Raw genomic sequence first — 21,817 nt, 5'->3', positions numbered from 1 at the left:
CCCAGTACAGCAAATTCCAGCCAGCAGGGGGCACTGTCACCCAGTTTCTGCCCTCAGGGGTTCCTACTGGCTGGAGGAGGCAGATAGGCCAACAGACCTTATGTTAGAGGGGCTGTGGTGGATGGGGAGGGGAGTGAGGACCCCACTGAGCTCAAGGAAGGCCCCATGGAGTTGGCGGCTGGGTCACAGGGGGAAGGTGAAGGTAGGGGGAAGGTGAAGGTAGGTGGAAGGTTTCCTGTGGAGAAGAGGAGGGCTTATTGGCAGGCCTGGCATTTGTGGGTCACCTGTCACATGTAGTCGTGTGTTGGGCCTGGGGAGTGGCAGGGGACAGAGTGGAAGAGAGTGGGGATGCAGGCAGCTTTGGACTTGATCTTTAAGGTGACTGGGAGCTGGGATTTTAAAAGGGAACAGGTCCTGGTCAGGTCGGTGATTTGAGAAGCAGCTCCCTGGCTGTGTGGGAGGGGGGTGGTGGGAGGGTATCTGGGAGGAGGAGGAGGAGGAAGCTGGTGATTGAGGGCCCGGCCCTGTTTTTCCCTTCATCCGCATAGTGCCAGGAGCTCCAGTCCTCACCCCTGGAAGGATCGAAGGCTAAGAATTTGGGGTGATTGGGAGTCAGGATTTAGGGTGGTCTCTGAAAAAACTTTGGCTAGGCTTGGGCAGTTCTGGAAGGCACTGGAGCCTCAGTCCCAGAAAGCATAATAATTGTATCCCTACTCCAGGTTTATTTACAGCATTGCCTGGAGTCAGGGTTTTGGGATGACCCCTGGCAGGGGTATATACACTGTGTTACCCTCTTGGCCAGGATACTCATTATCTCCACCAAACAACTCCCCAGCTGGGGTTCCTTGGTGCCACCCCAGAGCAGAGCCATTAGAAGCTCAGGCCCCTTAGTCAGACTGCCTGCCTTGAATCCCAGCTCCACCACTTCCCAGTTCTGCAGCCTTTGAGCAGGTTACTTAATGTGTCTGAGTTTCAATTTCCATGTCTGTTACTGGAGACAATAACTGTATGCACTGTCCAGGATATTTGTAAGGGTTACTTGTTTTTAAAGGGTGGAGGGGCTTAACAGAGTGTCCACGCAGGAGGTACCCAGCCTGCTTTAGCTGTGGCAGAAGTGGCCATGGGGCAGCGTTGAGGGTGGTTGTCTTCCATCATTACCAAGGCTTCCTTAGGTTTGCAAGAGCTGGAGGTGAGGAGTGGGGAGGGCTGATGGGACAGCAAAGAAGTCTGGGTCCTAGTCTCCACAACCCGTGACCTCAGGCAAGGCACTCATCTCCCACTGTCACGTTCTGGGTTCAAGGATGTAGTGAGGAAGGAATGACTGGTCTGAGCCAGCAGGGGGCCAGGAGTGGCTAACATAGCTGTTAAGACTTCTATTTTCTTTTCCTGCAATACTGAGAATCAGCTAACTGCCTGCTTCTTGAGCAAGCACCCGTCAGGGAAATGCTTTGGAAGGGGCCCTTCCCCAGCTGAGGATGGCCAGTTCTTCCACCTCCATGTGTTTTCCCACGGAGGACGGCCTGCTGCCTCCCTTGTCTCTGAGCCGCCACCGTCTTCCTTTGCATGCCTCCACTGTTCCAGCCGTTCAGCATTGTCTTTTTTGGTAAGAAAACCGTTCAGTTCAGCAAACATTTCCTGAGGATCTTTTTGTCTGCTTGGGTCTGTGTTGAGCCCAGGGAATACAGGGAATGGTTAAGATAACTGACTTAAGGGGGAGGAAGATTTTTGAATTATCCTGTGTTTACAGATCTGAATGCAAAGGCAGCAAGCCTGGGGTGGAGGGCCCGGGTGTGGACTCTTCTCCATTCTGCTCAGAAACCCTGGGCAAATTATACAGCTTCTGTGAGCTTCATCTCAAACTTCAGTGTCTTCATCTCAAAACCTGGGTCAGTCTCTGATGACCCCTCCCTGTTGGAAGGCTCTGGGATCGGTTTTGTATCATTAACTTAGTCTGTCCTCTCCAGGTTAGAGAGGCCTGTGCTGAGTGCCATTTCAGGGTAGAGCCAGAAGAGCAAACAAACCCCAGAAGTAGTAGACTGACCAAGTTTGAATCCAGTTCTACAACTTACTGTTTATGTGACTTTGGGCAAATTGCTTCCTTAAATCTCCTTGAAACTGGGTTTTCTCAAATGTAAATGGGTATTTGATATACCTGATAATACGCCCTGGCTCATAGGGAACTCCCAGTCATATTCTCCCCAGATACAGCTCCTGCTCCATGCCAAGAACATAGCCTCATCCCCTCCTGCCCTCTTCCTAGCTAGCATATCAGAGGGATGCCAGTCAGTGGAGGTGTCCAGCCTGACCTGGTGGGAAAAGAGGCTGGGGAGGCAGTAACTGGTGGCCCCAACCCTGCAGCCAACCGAGGAGCCCTAGGATGGGCCCCCACAAACTATTCCAGGTTGGGGCAGGCCTCCACAGAGAGCCCCAGGTGGCATGGGCAAGTTTAAGCTCAAATAGTTTAAAACCTCCTTGATACGAATATATACTAGCTTGGAATTCTGTCTTTCCTATGAAGAATATGTTTGCTAATAAAATTAATAGTGTAAACAAGATATGTGGAGGGTGAGCTGCCAGGAGGAAAAGGGGTTATTTAAACATACTTCAAAGAACACCCTTCTCCAGCATCTAAGCCACACCATTTGCATACATAATGATTGTGCTAATTATAGGTGACCTCATCTGTTAACAACAAGTTTGCCTGGTTGTGGTACATTATTGTGATCGCCCAGTCAGAATTTTCTGGCATGCCTTTCACTAAAGACAACAATAACAATAACGCCTACTGTTTTTTTGATCCCTTGCTATGTGCGAATTTCATTTAATCTTCACAACAGCTCTGTCCCAAGGATTCTTAACCTCCTGTGTACAGAGGATGAGACTGGGGTAGAGAGAGGTTAGGTAACTTCCCTGGGCTCACACAGTCAGGAGCTGGCAGTTGGGGAAATGACTGGCTGTCTTGCTAAGTCTCATGTTCTTTGCATTCTGCAGCAGTGCCTCTCTGGGGGGACCTGACACATGTGCCCACTTTTTAATCTCCAGGCCTTCTCCTTATTTAGTTCTCAGAAACTCCCTTTTTGCCCAAGGTTGCTGAGAGCTTAACAGGGAGTTGAGTCCTGCCTTGAGGGGGAGGGTGTCTCTCACCTCTCCCACTTAAGCAGGCTGGGCTTGGCCTCACAGCCATAGAAAATTAGAAGGCAGTAAACAGTGGGAGGACACCAGTGTGTCATAAATTGCCTTACTTTTGTTGTCATTTAATGGAAGGTTGCATACAGGTGGCTTGCGGCCACAGGTAGCCCACAGGCAGGTTTCATTTGGTCTGAGAGGGTAGAAAGGTGTTTTTTAAAAAATTGGTTACCAATACTTAAATATTCTCTATTAGGTGAACTCTAAAATATTCACCTAAAACATTCACTGAAAAATCTGAATTTCTGGCTTTTCTTGAAAGAGCAGATGGGGCAACATGGGGCCTATATTCTTGCAGGGCAAAGAATTGGCCTCTGCAGTTCATGCCAGTTGCCTTTCCTCCTCAGCAGGCCTTTGAGTTTGCTTAGCTTGGCATTCTCTCTTCCCAGGACCCAGGTGGGGTGGTGGTGTTCCCATTCTGTAGATAACGAGCCGGGGTTCCAGGGGGGCTGCCTGGGGACGACCAAAGCCGTTGGTAAGCCCAGGACTTGAACCTCCGTCCTTTCGGGCCACCTTTTGTGGTCTTACTCCACCTTGCTGCCTCACAGCCATATCCATCCCCAACTGGCCACCAAGGGAAGAAAGAAACCTTTCACAGGCCTAATGACTCAAAAATAACCAACAGTGAGCCTGAGGAACTGTTCCTATCTGCCCCTCTCTCCCTTCCACCTTCCCTGAGGCCGGAGGGGACATGGGAAACGTATTCATTTAAACTCAATTATTTTCTTGAAGACAGAACGGACCTGAATTGGGTCAGCGGCTGTATTTGCTGTGCTCAGCTGTTTCTCCTGCAGCACTGTCACCACTGGCTGTGTTCCTGGGCTCCATGCTGCCAGGCTTGACAACCGGAACTTCATGTTGGGGGCCATTCCTTGGCGAGCTTGGCTCAGGAAGAGAGGAGCACCCTCTCTGCTCATTTACCTAGCAGGCTGCAGGAGCAGGGTCCGAGTCGTGTGGTCACCCCCTCCTGGCCCAGGCTGCAGGTGTTGGCATTGACTGTCCGACACCAGGCTGCAATGGAGGTCTTCTGACAGTGGATTTTCTATAGAGGGGTAAACTAAGGCCTGGAGAGAGTCAGTGCTTGCTGGAGAGGCAGGTCTTGGAGTCAGACATGACTGGGACCTTATGAGGTGTGTGACATGGAGCAATGAGGCCGACTGCTCTGCACTTCTGTCTCCTTATCTGTAAACAAGGCATGAGAACACAGCTCCCGGGGCTGGACTCTTGTGATATAAATGCGACATACTGTGCCAGGGGCCTGCTTGGGGGTTACCCACCTGTCCACAGTCATCCCTTGCACCGTGTGCCAGGCACAGAACTTGGTGGGAGACCCAAATCTCAGAAGAAGGCCTCCTCTCACTTAAGCCTTTCCCGATTCCCTGTGCCTTAACTAGAAGTGTTCCTGTGGTCATTATAACTCCCCTGTTGGCCCAGGCCCTGCACTAGCTACCTTTACAGCCTCCTCTGGGCCCACAGCCCGTTAAATGTGTCTTATTTGGCACTAATATCTGTATACATCCCTCCCCCACTGGATGGCAGGCCTCTTGAGGGCAGAGATCACGTGTCTTGTTCACCTGGCCGTATCCTGGCATCGCTCTCTTACTAGCTATGTGGCCTTGGACTGGATGTTTAATGTTGATGGGCCCATTTTCTCCTCTGTGAAATGGGACAGTGCTGTCTCCTCCGACACATGTCATGGACAGGAGACTAGTAGCATCAGACAGGGCAGTGCTGTGCACAGTCCCTGCAGCAGACTCGCGGAGACATTTGGAGGAAACTGGATCAGATCTTCTGCTCCATTCTCTTAAAGCAGAGGAATTTCTCAGAGCGGGGCTTTGGGGAATCCTCGGAGGGGTTTGTAAGTGCTGCTCTTATTGCAGAATTGCTCTCTGCTTACATGGAGAAGTGTGGACAGGGCTGTGGTCTGTGGGCCCCCCATCTCCCCCATCTTCTCTGCTGCAGGGCCTGGCCATTCCCAAGGCCGTGCTGCTCTGGCCTCACAGTTATCTCCAGGTGCCCAGTGTAGGGCTCAGACAAGTTAGCACCTAGCCAGCTACCACCACCCCAGGCAAGGTGCCCAGCGCCTGGCATTGGATGTCCTCTTTTGGCAGTGTTGGATCCCAGAGGCAGAGCAAGATCCAGCAACTCCCCCCAAACACACACACTGCAGGGTATTGTCACTGGTCCCAGGGGTTGGGCAGTGGGTAAGGGGAGAGTTGAGGGACGTTAGAATTCCTTGACCTTTCAGGGATGTGGTAAAATTAGGGTGTGTGTGTGTGAACTCGGGCATCGAGCCTGGTGTAGACATGGTGTGGTGATGGCTGTGAGGACAGGTAGTATAGGGAGAGGCTTTGGGGACTGGGCAGCAGATGACCTAGTCAGAGACAAGCTAGGCTCTGTTGGGAGCACAGTGAGTGGAACTGGAGTCTCGGGGGCAGGGCTTAGGGATGAGGGGGCCTAACCACCAGCTAACCCCAGCATGCTTTACAATAGGGGCCAGCACTCACAGGCTTGTGAACTGTACCCATCCCCTCTCCATTGCCCCTTGACATCATTTAGTCCCTGGAACACCATGTCCAGTGGTGCCCAGCACTTGCCCACTGACAGCCAGGAGGGAGAAATGCTGACCATGTCTCATTGCTTGTTCGAGTAAATTTACTCTATATTTTTCCAAGGAGGCATTGCAAGGGTGGGAATTTACTCCACCTCAAAGCATTGTTGGAAACATTACATTTTTTTGAGTGAACACGTGTAACATCACTGTGGGGGAAAAGGTTCCAGGATTCTCTGCCAACTGAAGTCATTACCACAAGACACTGGTTGGGCACCTGGCAGATGGGGTGATACAGCTAGGCTGGTGGTTGGGAGGGGGTGGCCAGAGCGGTGGGAGCCTAGCTGGCCTAATGGGAAAGAAGGAGGGTGTGAGCTGGGGGAATATCTGAGCAGGTGTAGAGGGGGCAGGTTGCTGGGAGGCTGTGGACTGACATGTGTAATAACCACACTACATGTTACAAAACAAGGTGAGTGGGGAGTAGGAGGGACAGGGACAGAGGGCAGAGGTTCTAGAATGGTGAGAACTTCGACCAGAAAGAGGCTTGGGCCACATTGCTGAGGGGTCTCGAATCCCATCTCCCACCATTAATAGCTGTGTGACCTTGGGCAGCCTTTCTAACTTCTCTGTGTTGCAGCTTCTTTTTTATAAAATGTGGCTGTGGATACCCATAGTTTCTGGCTCTTAGGAGGATTAATTGAGATAATGTATGTAAAATACCTAGCACTGGGCCTGGCACGTAGCAGGTGCCAGGACACATTTGTTGTTTGTTGGTGATGATAAAACCACACAAGCATAGATGTGCTCACATAAATTAACAGCTAGGATGCATTGAAACTGCTACACCCAGAGCTGGCCCTCAGTCTAATACAAGTTTGTTTCTCACCCTTAGCAAAATACAGCACTGGTCTCTTTTGAAGCCCTTGTCCATGAACAGCCAGGCCCTGGGACTGATTCTCTTCTGCAGGGCATCCCTCTCTGGGCCTGGGCTTGCTTCCCTCTACAGACTCAGCCTGAGGCTGTGGGTTGCAGCAGCTCCCTCCTCTAGCCTGAGGCAGTTACGGGCAGGCCAGCAAAGACCTCTGTCCTCTGCACAGCCTCTAAAAAGAAGAGAGCCATGAGCACAAGAAAGGTCCTCCCTGCCAAGATGTGAGCATCTCTCTCCCAAAGAGGATGTACAAGCTTGCCTGGAAGTGCTCCTTGACAGTCTTGGGCTGGCTGTTCTGCGCACCAGGAAATGGGAAGCTCCTTGAGGGAGGAGGGTTCCAGAGTCCCCCTGAGAGCCAGCCCCGTTGGGGAGACACCTGTGATCTGAAAGATGAGCCATCTGGACCCTGAGCTTCTGGGAGAAGAATGACCTGCAGGATGTGTATGTCTGTCACACATTTATTGAGTCCCGGGACCTGAAGAACCAGAGATGAATAGACCCCAAGGAGGGCCTGATGAGGCAGGCAGCAGGACCCAGAAGAGGGAGAGGCAGGCTGGCCAGGAATTCAGAAGGGGAGATCTTGGTCCTGTGCCTGGGACACCGGAGAAGCTTCCCTCAGGTGGAGGTGGTTGAGCAGGGTTTTGACAAGTGAATGAGAATTGAAAGTAAGGGAAGAGGGAGATCAGTGGGAGCAAAGGTGTGGCCATGAGAAAGGGAAGGTCATGCATGGGGAAGAGTAGAAAAGGAAGGTGTCTTGCCAATGGGTTTCAGCCCCGGGCAAGTTCGCTATGGATTCACTTTGACCAAATAAATGACAGTAAAATGTTCTTGGGGTGAAAGGGTTATACCCAACTTTATTTCCACAGTAGCAGGACAATCACTAAAATCCCGTTTACTCAGAGCGAGTCTGCATGCAGCAAGCTGGTCTCTGCCTCTTTCCCACCATCCTCTGGCTCTGTCCTTGGCGCTGCCACCACTCCAGCCTCTGCTCTCCTGCAGCCTTGCAGCCGTGCCACCGTGTCACCTAGAGCACTGGGTAGGGCTCTCCATATAGAGTCAATAACAAACGACGCATTGCCCACACATGTGTAGTGAGCCAGCCAACCAGGGCCAGGTGAGAATCCTGGCTACGGGAACCTTCACTTTATCTGCACTCCACCCCTCTAGGATTCTCACCTCTCAGTCTGTGTGCCCTCAATCCTCTGCAAAGGTCCCTGTGAGAGGAAGCTGGAGCATTGTGACCAAATTCTATAATAACAACAGAGGCTATGACAATATACAAATAACAAAAATTACAACAAATTATAATAACCCTCAAACCTGAGGAGATCTATTGCATCCTGGCTGTATTCAAACCAGTTCTAACAAATTATAATAACCCTCAAGCCTGAGGAGATTCATTGCCACCAAGTGGTCATCCTGCTGGATTCAAACCAGTTCTACTCAAATGAGTTAACGGAAAGGACCATGGGTGGGCCTTAAAATACCACCATCTCTAGCCTCTCCAGCAAAAAGTCTTGCAGACAGACAGACCCATCTTGTTGCTTTGTCTGTGGCTTCTGCTTCATCCTTAGCTGCCGGAACCGCTGCTTTGGCTTCAGTTGTTGCCACGGCTCCTAATAAGAGTCTATTTGACTTTCCATTCAATTTCTCTCTGTCTGCTTCTGCCTTTATCAAATCAACTCACATCTGGGTCCTTGTGACCTTCACGGGGTCCTTTAAATTCTTCCTTTGAGAAGCAGACCATATTTCCTTTTGTGCGTGAGCCTGAGAATAGAAACAAGAGCATGGAGGGCTCCACGACCTGGGCAGGGAGCTGCACCTCTCCTGGAAGAACCCACGGTTGCCGAGTCCTGACTTTCCAACAGCTTTCTACCAGGTGGGGGTCTCAACCGAGAAGGGGTCGATGCCTCTGGTACCAGCAGGGCCTCCACTCCCGCCTGTTCGTCAAACCCCTGCTCCTCCATTTCTGGGGCTGACGGCTCCACTATGTCTTTCTCTTGCCCCATGGCACCTGGCAGCCTGCATGCTGCTGCTTCTTGTGCCGCTCATTTTGGGGCCTCTTCTTTCACCTGCCCCACAGCACCTGGCAGCCTGCACTCCCATACTGCTTCTTTTCGTGCCGCTCCTTCTCGGGCTGCTGCTCCTTCTCGCGCTGCTCCCTCTTGGGCCTTTACTATTTCCGTAGCACTTCATAGTGATGCCATTTCAGTCAGCAACAAATTTTCTTTCTCTTGGGGTGGACCCCAGTCCTCCACCTCTTCACAGTAGCACATGTCCACAGGGGGACACTGAATGTCTCCCATCCATAGGTGCAGCCTGCTGAAACACTCCTTCCATGAGGGCTGCTTTTCCTTTTACTTGGTCAACAGAGAATCCTGCTAACTACACCAATTGTCTTGCCAATGGGTTTCTGCCCTGGGTAAGTTCACTATGGACTCAATGTGACCAAAGAAATGACAGTAAAACATTCTTGGGGTGAAAGGGTTATACTCAACTTTATCTCCACGATGGCAGGTCAATCACTAAAATCCCATTTACTCAGAGCGAAACTGCCTCTTGGCCTCTCTGCCCGCACAGCCATCCTCTGGGCCTCTCTGCCTGCACAGCCATCCTCTGGGCCTCTTTCTGCCCACACAGCTATCCTCTGGGCCTCTCTTCCTGCACAGCTGTCCTCTGGCTCTGTCCTCTGCTCTGCCCTCCTGCAGCCATACTACCATGTCGCCCAGAGCACTGGGTGGGGCTCTCCATATAGAGTCAATAACAATGCATTGCCCACACATGTGTAGTAAGCCAGCCAACCAGGGCCAGGTGAGAATCCTGGCCACAGGAGCCTTCACTTTATCCGCAGAGGGTTTCACAGCTGATTGGAATGAGTGTAAAGGTATGGAGTGTACAGTGAGTGGTTGGGACTTAATGGGTTACTGGAGGTGCTGGAACTGGGAGTGACTGGCTCAGGTAGCCTCTGCAATTCTCCCAGGACTATGCAGCCAAGAATGGTCACTGTGTACTCATTCCACACTTCTACATGTTATTCTGGATGTCTCTGAGAGTAGCTTGCAAGAGGCTTTGCATCCTCTGAGCTGACACTAGAAGGGCATGGAGGAAGCACCTTATTCAAGGTCAGGCAGCTGGAGCCTGACTTGGAATGTGCTTGTTCTGACCCTGAGATAAAGGCTTAGTTTTCTAGTTTGTGAATCCCCTATGTGACAGCTGTCATTCATAGTAAGAGACCCTGTCATAGAGCAAATGATCACAGTATCTGGCTTGACTGTGTGTCGCCATGAAAGAGCTGAAGTGGGAGGCCTACTTGGGGCTTGCACCCTGGAGATGTACAGAGATGCTCTCTGCTCCTTCCTTCCCTGCTACCTTGACTACTCTGGGAGCCAAAGGGCTGCTTCTCTCTGTGACTACAGCTTTACCACTCCCTTTTTGAACTTTTAAGACATTGGATAAACCCCAGATGAAAGCTATGAGGGGACCTAGCCCCAGGAGGAGGAAAACCACGCCCCTCTGACTAGGAGCCCTCTGGGCCTTGTGGGTGCCAGCAGGTGCAGACGTGGCAGGGTGCTTCAGGGGCTGGATTGCCTGTGGTCAGGATCACCTCTACCCAGAACAAAGCTGAGGCCAAGTGAGAACACAGCAGGGGATGGAGTGAGTGCAGAACTCCCAGCAGGGTGGTTGTGGTGGGGCCACAGGCAGACCTCTTCACCAGCTCTTCTGGTGCTCCAGCCAGAGCCCCGCCTGCCAGCACACAGTAGGTACCTGACAATCTGGCACTTAATAGGAGCTCAGCTGTTTGCTGAGGGACTGGAGCGGGCTGAAATCACTGTGGATTGAATTGGGGCTTGTGAAGCCTCTGGGTATAGAAGCCATGGAGTAGGCGAGACTTCAGGCAGGGCCTCTGTTCTCCCTCTGGCCTCACTTTATCCATATTTGAATGGAGAGATTAGAATCCATAATCGCATTGCATCAGAAAGTTGTGCAGCAGCCTTTCTAGTGGGGGCTTCTGGATGTTGGGCCTCAGCTTGATTGGCCCCTCCAGGTGGTGGCTGTTAGGGAAGGGGTGTGATTCCCTGTATGTGGGAGAGGCTGAATATGTGGCTTTTGGAGTGGGCTGGAAAAGGGGGTAACCCCAGGCCGAAACTCTTTCCCAGAGAGAGTTACGTCAGTGAGGGCCCTGTGAGTGTGACCCAAGCATGAATCTGCAGGGCAGTGGCTGTGGTGGCCTGGATGTCTTCACAAGCCTGGGCAGTTCACCTAGCTCGCCACTTGTCCCCTCCCTCTGTGTCCCACTGGCCCAGCCCAGGATATAGGTGCTTTCCTACTGCAGAGGAACTGGCCCCAAGAAAAGAAACTTGAACCCATGATTGCTGCCTGGGACCCCAGTTCTAACCAGCTAGGGGGCCTCTGCCTCCGTTGGGGTCGGGGCTGGGAGTCTGGAGACCTGCTTTCTCAGCTCTCTTCCCGCGTGACCGTGGTAGGCAAATCCGTAACCTTGTCTGCACCTCGGCCTTGGTTCGCATTTTTTAAATGTTTGAATGCAAGTGCGGGGAAAGGAGGGTGTTTGCCCTGGTGGGGTGGGCAGCCTCTGGGCTGCTGCTCTGAACTCTACAAACTGGAAGAGGCCTCCGGGCGGCAGGGGCGGGTCGGACCGGGCCCCTTCCCGCGGAGAGCGCAGCGGCACGTCGGGAGCGGAAAACGTTTGCAGCTGTAAGCAGCTGGCCGCGGAATGTCGCCCGCTGCCGGGCCTGGGAAGGGCAGGTCTTGCGGCTGCTGCTGGCTGGCGGCGGGGCCGGCCGCTTCCGGCGGGGAGAGGGGGGCGTGGCGTCGGGGGAAGCCTGGAATGCTCAGGGCGCGGCGCTGGCGTCCAGGTGGCTTTGGATCACCCCAGCCCTTTGGGTTACCCCGCTCCCACTTACACAGCTTCGGCCTGCCCCAGACCAGCCAGAAAGATAAGTTTATTCATTCAAAACATGTCCGTGCCTACTTTGTGCCAGGCACCGGTCCGGGGTGAACATGCCCCCGTGCTCGCGGACCTGAGGTTCCCACGGTGGGAGAAAAGGAGCGCTAAACAAGATTTCAGATCGGGTCCATGAAGCACGGCGATAACTCGGGGGTGGGGGTGGAAGTGCTAGAGTGGTCTGGGACGCACTCTCCCTAGGACACCATGATCTGAGACCAGAACGAGGCGAAACCGGCCGAGCTCAGGGAATAGCCCGTGCGAAGGCCCAGAGGCGGGGCCTGCGGCAGGATATGACCCCGGGCGGAGGCAGCACTTTAGGGGAGGAGCCTGGAGGGACATCTGCCCTGAGGCTCCTTCAGCTTCCCGGACCAGGAGCTTGGGGCGACCAGCCAGCACCCTACCCAGGTGCCCTGGTGGGGAGACTGACCCACGGCTAGAAGCGACGGTTCGTTTTTTGGCATCTTTCTAGACTTCTTGAACCTGTAGGTTGTGCCGTGTGGTTACCTGTATGGAAGACTGTAATTTTCCACTTGTTCCCTGGAGGACCCGGAAATCTCTAGATGCCACTGCTGTTTTTTTAAGTCATTTCTGAAATTTCAACTTGGAAGACAGATTCAGCGTGTGGTTTGTGGGTAGGGGAAGCCCGTCTGGACACACCTCTAGATGCCGGTGTGGGCTGCGAGGTTCCCTGATCTGGCCGGGACAGGCACGTGGGTGCACACTATCCTCAGGAATGGGCCTGTGTGGCCTCGGACTTCTTGGTGACAACCTCAGCAAGATCCTGGGCCGGGCTGGAGGAGCTGGTCTATGGAGACCCAGCCAGACTCACAAGACGGATCTGGCTCCTGGGCATTCGGTACCCAGACCTGGGTCAGCGGAGAGGCCTGCACTTCTGCCACCAAGGTCTTTGGGTGGCTCTGTTGCAGGGTGGGGCACAGGAAACTTCTCCTGGTGGGTGGGTGGGCTTCAGATGGCAATGGGCCTGGGCTGGAGGGTGTGGGGATGTTTCTCCAAGGAGGCCCAGCCCTGGGACCCCACCCGTTGTCAGGCCAGGGCCTTGCTAGCCCGCCCAGGCAGTCAACAGCGGCTACCCCAAACCCCTCCTTGCAGCTGCATCCCCACACTGGCCCTTGGGGTGGCTGAATGGGACACCCTTCCGGGGCCTTGAAGAGTGAAGGTGGGGGGTGGAGTTGCTAGACTGGCTCCTCCCTCCACCTGGGAATCAGGCCTTGTCCTCTAGGAGCTTTAAGTTTTGGGGGATAGGGTGGAGAGAAGCCCATGAGCCCAGGATGGAGGAGGCTGAAGCAGACAAGGCCGTGGGAGCACCTGGAAGGTGATCTAGGCCCAGGGAACTGGCACGGCTGGCAAGGTGGGCTGTGAGGAGGCAGGCTCTGGCCCCTGGCTGCTGTACCCTTAGCCAGAGACTCCCTGTACAGGTGAGGAGACAGGCGAAGCCACTGGGACTCCCAGATGCTGCATCTTGGAGACAGATTTAATAATCCCAGCCTGTTCTCTCTGGCGGATAGTATTGCAGGAGAAAAGCTTTACTCCTAAAACTTTTATTGATCCAGACACTAATAAAAAGTAAAGGGTTTTTTGCAACAAGGTTTTTTTTTCTTCCTACTAGAGCAAAGAACATCAGAGCCCTAAAATACAAATTTGTTTTCCTCCGTCTGCCTAAATTGGCTGTGTTGGGGGGGGCGGTGCGTGGAGTTTGGCCTTATTCAAATTTCACCTCTGCAAGAAGCGTCCCTGCTTCAGAAGCCTGCAGTCATCCCTCTGTTCCTCGGTTAACTGAAGCCACCACTTGTGCATCTAGTCTGTTCCCCAGAAGGGCCAGGGTGTGACAGAAGCCTTCGTGTTCTCCTGAGACCCGGAGCAGTGAGAGGCCTCTTACCAGGAAGAGGCAGTGGGGACTTGACTCTTGGCTTTGTGGGTCCTTCTGGGTCTGCTGCTTTTTGCTGCCTTGTTCTTTGCTTTTGCAGATTTCATGAATACTCTGAACTTCTACACTGCCGGAGCGCAGAAATATGACAGACAGACCTGTTGGCCATACAGAGCTTATCTTTGGGCAGGAGAGACATAATCATAAATAAATGGAGAAATAAAGTAATTCCAGATTAGGTGACATTCCCCTACTGAGGTTTAGTGAGGGATTTTTTGTTTGCTTTGTTGGACGTCTGGATTCCCAGTGCCTAAAATAGTGCCTGGCATATAGTTTGCACTTAATGAATATTTTCTTGCTGAATGAGCAAGATGCTGTGAAGGAAACAGCCAAGTGTTTCAGTGGGCAGTGGTGGGGGTGGGGCAGCACCTGCCATAGTCACGGAAGGGCTGAGTTAGGAAAGCAGCCAGAAGCCAGCCTCTGGAGATGGGAGGTGGAACAAGAATTCCCGCCAAGGAAGCAGCGAGTACAAAGTCCCCGATGCTGGAAAGGGAGGCTTCAAGTTGGGAGTAGGGGCGTGGATGAGCTCAGAGTGAAGGCCTGCTGACTTCTTCCACCTGGAGAGGAATTTGGTTGTATTCAGAGTGCTATAGGGTAAAGGCTTCTAGCTAGGAGTTAAGTAATATGATTTGCATTTCTGAAGGGTCCCCCTGACTCCCTGATGAGGCAGTAGGAGGGCCTGTTGAGGCTGTCCAGGCAATTGGAGGGGGCAGGTGAAGAGTCGCTGATGTGTTGGGATTCTGAAGGCCAGGGAAAGGGAGGGTTCCTGGATTTTGGTACTCCTGCTTTTAGCCACTGATACTGAGCTCCACTTCCAACCTATCAGGCTTGAGATTTCATGAGGAGGCCAAGAGGAGATGACAGGCTAGGATTTAGGTATGTGAGCCTGCAGCTCAGAGGGTAGGGCTGGGGAAATGTAAACTTAGGGGTCTTGAGCACACTGGAGTGGATGAAAGCTAAGGAGTGGATAGTGTCCCCAAAGGACAGTGTTTTGCCGAAGGATAGCACCCCCAAATCAGAGCCTAGGAAACTCCCAGCACCTAGGGGAAAGCTGGTGCTGTTCCAGGAAAGGAGCCAGAGAACAGTGGCCTGTGCTGGAGGAGGCCTGCCAGAGAGCGTGGCCCGAGATCCAGGGAGGGATCTAGCTATCCTGTGCCACTTGAGGAGAGGATAGACTGTGGTTGGCTTGGCTACATGAAGGCCTTCAGGGACCTTAGGAGAACCCCTGGGATCAGGACGGGTGTGGTGAATAGAAGACGAGGCGGCAGTGTCAGAACTGCAGGAAGAATTTGTGAGGCTGAGGGGCTGAGGTGGGGGGGCTTATCCGTGGTCTTGTCTCTGTTTACCAGCTGCTTACCAAGTGGTCTCAACCTTGGGCATTGTCAGAATGCTCTTAGTAGAATCCTAGAGACTATGAATCTGAGGACTGGAGTGACCCCCCCCTCCCCCCTTAAAATGAACTTTATTGGTGATATGAGCTCTTCTTTCTTCTCCTTTTCTTTGGAGGGCTTGCTGTAGTGTCTCACTTTAGAGACACTTTAGGGCCATGTAGAGACGTCTGACCCTGCCCAATCTCTGTCTGGGTCTGTGACCCCTAAAGGAGAGCATTGTGGAGCTGGGTTTACTCACAGGTTCTTCCTACCTTTTTCAGAGCACAGCTAGACTTCATTTACATTAATGGCCTTGCTCTAGGAGACTCCTCTTGTGTGTTTGGTTTCCAGAGAAGTTGCAAATCTTTTAGGATATTTTGATGGCCAGGATCTTGACCTACCCCAAGGGTTGGCTGGCTGTAGGAGGAGTTTAGAATGTGGTTGGGAGGGGGTAGAGGACAAGGGTTGGGGACAGCCTAAGGTGCGATGGTCCCCAGGTGGGTTCTCAGTATCTATTGAATGAATGACACTCAGATATTTGAGTCTTTGGGCTCCCAGGTTGTTTTGTTAAATGCTTTCTCTACATCTGGTTAACCAGTGTTTGTACATCTGTTATATCTAGGTGATACTGTTATTTCCTCATTTTACTCATGAAGAAGCCGAGGCTCAGAAAAGTGAAAGGACTTGCCAGACGGTCCAGGGTTGCTGAGTAGCACAACCAGAACTGCAGCCCTGGCCTGCAGACCCCAAGTCAAGTTGACCCTTACTACGGATTAACCCTGAGTGGGGAGGTGATGGTAGGGCGTGAGGCAGCCAGGTCTCCCAGTTCCCCTCAGGAGTAATGGCCACATGCTCTGACAGAGCTACAGAGCATTCCTTCTGCCTTCTAACCACCTGTTCCCTCTGGTGCCCCACAGCCCGCAACCCCTCAGCCACATTCCAGTTGCTTTAGGCCCCGGGAAAACAGAATGAGGCAGGCCTTGAACCTGGACAAGCCTTGGGGGCTGATATGGCCAAGGGAGCCTCCACCTTGTTTGTGTACAGGTGTGGTTGTCTTGTATGGCTGCTGCAGAACTCCCCACAGGCAAGTGAGCTCAGCTGTAGCATATCCCACAGGCGACATCTGAGGATGAGGGGCCTGCCCCCTCACTGGGGACTGGGGAGACTGAGAACCAGAGAAGGCTGTGGCGGGGCCGGGCTCCACTTGGGAGATGATGCCTTATGCTGCCTCCCGAGGGGCTGTGTGGCTTTGCACCCTTCCCTCACCCTACGCAGCAGACACCAGTCAGCCTGGGACAGCTGTTTCCTGGTTTCAAAGGACTTGGGCCACAGCCCAGCCTTTTCTCTGTATGGCCTTCTGGCCTGGATGCTCCTGGGGAGGGCGGGCATCTGGGAGGTGCTTAGGTCCTGCCTTGCCTGGTAGTCACCAGCGTTCCTAATTGAACTCCCCACCGCGTGCTCCTTTTTACAGAAAGAAACTGAGGCCCAGAGAAAGAAGTGACTTGCCCAGAGTAACTACCCAAAAAGCTGGCTTCCCAACTTTGTTCCTCCCAGCATCTCCCGCGGCAGCCTCCCTTACCCTGAGGTGGTTGGTCTTTCTTGAGTGCTCACTCTGAGCCAGGCCTTGTTCTGTGACTCCCTGACTCCTCACAGCAACCTTGTGAGGTTAAGCACTGTTGTTGACCATTTTACAGAGAGAGGCCCAGGGAGGTGACTGTATCCAAGAGCAATCAGGTTGCAAGTGCACAGCCCAGATTTAAACTCAGTCTGGCTTCAGAGTCCAAGTTCCTTAACCACCAGGCTACGTGGTGTCAAACTTATTTGACTGTCAGCCTCCAAAGAAACAGAATGAGAGTGGTAAATCCTTCAATGACCTGGCCCCTGCAGAGTTCAGCCTGAGGACTCTGCCCAGCCTTGGCCTTTCTAATGGAGAATGGCTGTACAGCACCTACTGTGCACCCAGCCACTCCAGGTGCCAGGAAGTGGCCCACCTTTCTTGGGGGACTTGTTAGACCAGGTACTGAAGCCCAGTCAAATCTCTTCTTTCTTCTCCCCTGCCCACTCACACTCTAGCAGCTGGGCAGGCCCTGCTCACCCTTGGAGCCTAGGGGCCCTGGGACAGCCCCCATCCCTGCAGCCCTGCCTCCTGCTTTCTTGTGGATAGTGGCCTTGGCCATCTTGCCTAAGCCCTGGGCTTGGAAGGACGGCTCCCCTCACCTCTCCCTCCTCTGGCCCTACAAGCCTGTCTGGGAAGGGATAAGGGTCTTGGTGTTAAGTGTGCCACCCCTGCGGGGCTGCAGACCCCCTCCTCTCCCTGCGTATCCGCCCTCTCCCTGCTCTCTCTCTGCCTCACCCTCACGTAGCATCGCTCTGTCTCCTTCCCTGTTGTGTCAGGTCAGGATTTCCAGTCTTCTGCAGGAACAGGGACAATAGAACCAACCCCACAGGATTTTGAGGCCAATACCGAAGGCCCAGTGGTTGGGCACCTATGACAATGATTCCTCATTCTCACCCCCTGCATTTTTCCCATGAAGGAAAGATGCTAGTGGATTTGGGACAGGTGGAACCCGGGGGGTCAGGGCAGGGAAAGCTGGGTCCCCAGGACGGAACAGGTAGGAGAAACGTTCCTGGCTTTGGTGGGCCTCCTGCAGCTGGGTCCCAGCTTTGCTGCAGACTTGTGTCAAGTTCTGGGCAAGTTGGGAGCCTCTGCCCACTGCAGCTTCCTCATCTGTAAGGTGGGGTGAAGGTAATGCTTCCCTTATGAGTAGTTGTAAGGAATAATGAGGCGGTGCTATGAAGTGGTACGTGCCTGGCACGTGGGGCTTAAAAAAGGCTGTCCTTCCTACTCTGTTCTTGAGATGTAGCCTCATTATTTGGGGGATTTTTGTGGGGTTCTTTGGGTGAAATTTAGATTTTTACTATTGTGCATTTTGTCTAAAATCTTCCTGAGAAGCCCACAGCCTCCAATCTGGTCATGACTTCTGAGGGATTTTTGTTTTTTGCTATCTTGTTTCCTCTACAGAAAAGGGGGTCTGTGCCTTTAAGTCCCCAGCAGCCCACAGCGGGACACTGGCCCTTTAAAAGCACATTACTGAGAGTTGGAACTTAGCCTTTGTTTAACTAGCCATGATTAGTCCCAGCGGACAGGGCTGGAGCGGTATGCCCAGGACCAGAGCGGCTGGACTGGCTGGGCCCAGTTGGGGACGGCAGGCAGCAGGGTGGCTGACCCAGCCCTGTGGTTGTCCCAGCCTGGTGAGCCTGGTAGCCATGCTGAGGGATGGTGAGTGGGGAGACTGGGAAGGTGGGAGGCTGCCAGCCTCAGGGCCCCAGCCAGCCTCCTGGGCCCAGAGAGACCTAAATGAGAAGGGCAGGATGGGGCCGGTCAGAGAGGGTTGTCACAGGTGCCCGATCTTGGGGTACTCAGTTGTGCCCCTAGGATGGCCTCTCTGTCCATCTTTAGCCATCCACCACCAGCCCAGAATGTGGCAGCAATTAGATTAGCCTCCCCAAAAGTGAGAAACAGAAGTGTTGCTGTTTCTGGTGTTTAAAAGAGAAATCCAGTGACCTCTGTGGCCTGCTCCGTGGAGAAGCGGGAAATGTTAGGAACTGCTGAGTTTTCTGGGCTGAGGAGCTTGGCCTTTGCTCTGGGTGGGGCTGCGCTGTGGCTTGGGGGCCTTGTCATCTCAGCCCAGCCACCCCCAGCAGGACCCTGCGTTTTCCCTCGTTTCCCTGCCTGCGTCTGTTCCCTGAGCTGTGGGCCTCCAGGCTGAGGTGGGGGAAGGCCAGGAAGGCTGCGTCTGGGCCTGGAGTGTGTTTTGCTCTGGCTTCAGTATTTGAAGCCGTTGTCTGGAGCCAGGACACTAACACGCTGTCTTTGCCACGGAAGTACACCCGTCTCCAGGGAAGTCAGGGGTTTGGCTTGTTGGAAACTGTCTCGAGTGGTTGTGAGGAATAGATGAGCCGGTGCTGTGAAGTGCTCAGCACTGCACCTGGCTTGTAACAAGTCTCCACGTCCCTTGGCCCTAGCCAGCTTCCCTGACACTGCTGGGGGCTGGCGGTGGGCCAGACCCCTTCCAGCTAGGTGTCCTCAACCATTTTGCAGACAGGGGAAATGATCTGCCCAGAATCACGCAGGCAGTGACAGAGGCAGGGCCCAGTACAGTTCTGGTGACCCAGGATTCCCATAAGTTACTTTAAAGTTAGTGCATTTGATCACATGATTTTAGTGAAAGCCTGAGGCGTTGGCAGGAAGTGAAAAGAGTTTGGAGTTGGAGCCCAGCTTCCAGGCCTATCCTGGTGCTGTGGACTGTGACCTTGGCAAGTTGCTGGACCACTCTGCCTCCTGTGTGCTCATGAGTGGGATACAAAGGGGAAAGTCCTGGAGGGTGCAGGGCTGGGCATCATGGACATGGTCTTTGAGCCAGGCTTTGATGGAAAAGCAGCACTTTGCTGTTAGAAGTGCTCTGAGCATAGGTGGGCAGCCCAGGGTGACTGGATCTAGATGCAGCTGTCCAGTGTGGCTGGATTGGGGTGCACCTTAGAAGCTGTATTCAAGGTGTTACTGGTTGGAATACCATGGACCAGAGGTCAAATGACAGACAGGACTAGCTTATCTTGGAGTTAGCCATGGGGTGGGAAAAGAGGGTGGGCTCTGGGAGTCTGACATTCTGTCTGGACTTGGGAAGCCCTGGTCTCTCAAGGTCTCAGAGCCTGTTAACTGTGGTTGGGTGGCGGGGCTGCATGAGTGTCAGAGGTGAGGGGCCTGCTAAGTGTGGAGCCAGCACCTCGTGCACTTACCACGTGTATGGGGCAGGTACTGGAGAGCCACAGGTGGCTTTGATGCATGGTCACTAGGAGCAGAGGAAACTCAGCAGCCACACCCTGGTTTTCTTTGACATTGTTTCTCTTGGATTTCTGCCTCTATGGGTGGCCTGGGAGCCTGTGGCTTGCTGGCAGCCACCCTTTCCTGCTGTTTTGCTGCTATTGAATGCTCCTGGCTGTCTCTTGCTAGTTACAGTGTGAGAAGCAGGGCTCTGACACTGCACTGGGACTTCCAGACACTAAGCTTTGGGAAGAATGGGGATTAGGGGTCCCAAGGCTCCCAGGCTCAGCGCTGGCATACAGGAGGTCCTCAGTAACTATATACTGGTGTACTGGATTAGCAGAAACCAGGAGTGGGGGTGTTAGCATGATAAACCTCCAGTGGGCTTTGGCAGGAGGCAAGGGCAGCTCATTTGTCAGGGGAGGAAGCCAAGAAGTGGGAGAGGCAAGCCCAGGTCTGGGCTCCCTTGGCCCGGCACTGCTTCCCCTTCACCTCTTGGTTTCTATCTCCCTGGGGCTGCAGAACCCCGCTGTACCAGATGGCGATTGGAATTGAAGGGCTAGAGATGAACATTGAGTTCGGAACCTAGGGTTCCAGTGTTTGTTCTCAGATGTGTCCGTCTCTCCAAAAATTAGGACTTTGAGGCATCTACTTAAAATGGCAGCACTTGTGAGCCTGCCCTTGGCAGTGGGGGGTGGAGGTGGAGGTTCTCTGGGGTCAGCTGGCAGAGAGGCTTTTGAGAGCCCACATTCAGGGAGGGCCAGGAGGACTGTGCCTGCTGGGTGGGGTGAGAGGCATCTCAGACATGTCAGTGGGCTCTGGGAGGAGCCAGGTGCATCTAGAGGAGTATCCTGGGGCGGGTGGGCAGCAGGCCTGTGAAAGGCCAAGCTGGGGCTCATCACAGGATCACTGCTCATCAGGGCACCCCACAGCACCAGAGGTGGCATCATCCGCATTTTACAGATGACCAAATAGACATACAGGTTAATTCATTTCACCAAAGTCACAGAGCTTTATGCCACCCATGTTTGTTTTTAAGGAAGGAGGCCTCACCACCTTAGACCAGTTATCAACCAGCATGGTGCCAGGTTCTGGGGCTGTGTCGACACATGGCTGGTCCTTGGTTGAGGCAGGAAGCCTGGTGCCCAGGGAAGGACAGTCCCCAGATCACCTTAACATGAATGGTCTACACAGCAAGAGCAGGCCACATGGCATGGCACACAGGTCATGGGTGAAGGAGTGGGGAGGGGCAGCACTGCCTCTGTCTGTGTCCTCACATGCTACAGAAGGGCCAGCTGAACCTGGGAGGGCTTCCTGGATGTGGAGAGCTGGTGGGGGAGGGTGGAAATTAGATAAACCAGAAGGGAAGGGGCTTCCTTGGTTTTCAGCTCATTCAATTTTTTATTTCATCATCCTTCCCTGCTTGGTCATGAGTCCCCAAGGCCTGAGGCAGCTGTTGGAGGTATTTATGGTCCCTGCTGGGGGTGAGGGCTAGGGAACCAGTCAGAAACCAGTCTCACACTTGGTGATGTAGGGGATACCTGGGTGTGTTTACACGTGTGAGGAGGAGATGTGCTCACATGCTCAGACTGCACTCCCAAGGAGAGAACACCTCGGCCAGGGCCGCCAGCCATTCTCAGGAGTTGTCCAAGTGGAGAAGCTGGGGAAAGGCAGGCGGGCAGGGCCAGCACGTGGGTGGTAGGGTGCAGTCTGGGTGCTCAGCCATGTGGCAGGTGCAGTGGGGCCCGAGCCCTGGAGGCTGTGCTCCTGGGGGTGGAAAGGGGCTTTACCAGGGATGGGAGGAGGGTTGAGGGGTTGAGGGCAGCTCCCTCCCTAATTGTTGTGAGCAGCTGGACCAGGCATGGTGGTTTCTCTTGGGGACCAGGGAGGGGATAGAGCTGTCTCGCTCAGAAACAGGAGGGGCACTTGGCCCTCAGCTCACTTTCGATGTGTCCAAATCTCATCCTATTCAATGAGTGTTCCTTAGCTTCTCTTCTTTTAAATTCAGGGCACTTTGGTGTTCTACTGAGGTTTATGAATGTTTAAAAA

General features: G+C 53.4%; 1 protein-coding gene across 14 annotated transcripts in view; it reads left to right on the top strand.

Moving 5' to 3' along the window:
- DAB2IP (DAB2 interacting protein) overlaps positions 1-21,817 on the top strand; it is a 189,767-nt gene that overhangs the window by 129,995 nt on the left and 37,955 nt on the right. Inside the window, exon 1 of one of the 14 annotated variants that reach the window (XM_017673159.3) lies at positions 11,989-12,534. The exons of 11 other annotated variants lie outside the window; for them this stretch is intronic. In XM_017673159.3, coding sequence (XP_017528648.2) covers positions 12,365-12,534 — 170 coding nt within the window. In that variant the 5' untranslated portion in view covers positions 11,989-12,364. Of the gene's footprint in view, positions 1-11,988; positions 12,535-18,075; positions 18,227-21,817 lie in introns of those variants that run through there. 2 more of the 14 variants (XM_017673184.3, XM_037022226.2) reach the window with 2 other exon arrangements.

This window comes from Manis javanica, chromosome 2, assembly GCF_040802235.1.
Source record: "Manis javanica isolate MJ-LG chromosome 2, MJ_LKY, whole genome shotgun sequence".
Classification (NCBI taxonomy): domain Eukaryota; kingdom Metazoa; phylum Chordata; class Mammalia; order Pholidota; family Manidae; genus Manis; species Manis javanica.
The sequence above is the reverse complement of the archived record's forward strand: the minus strand, read 5'-3'. Positions and strand labels throughout refer to the sequence as shown.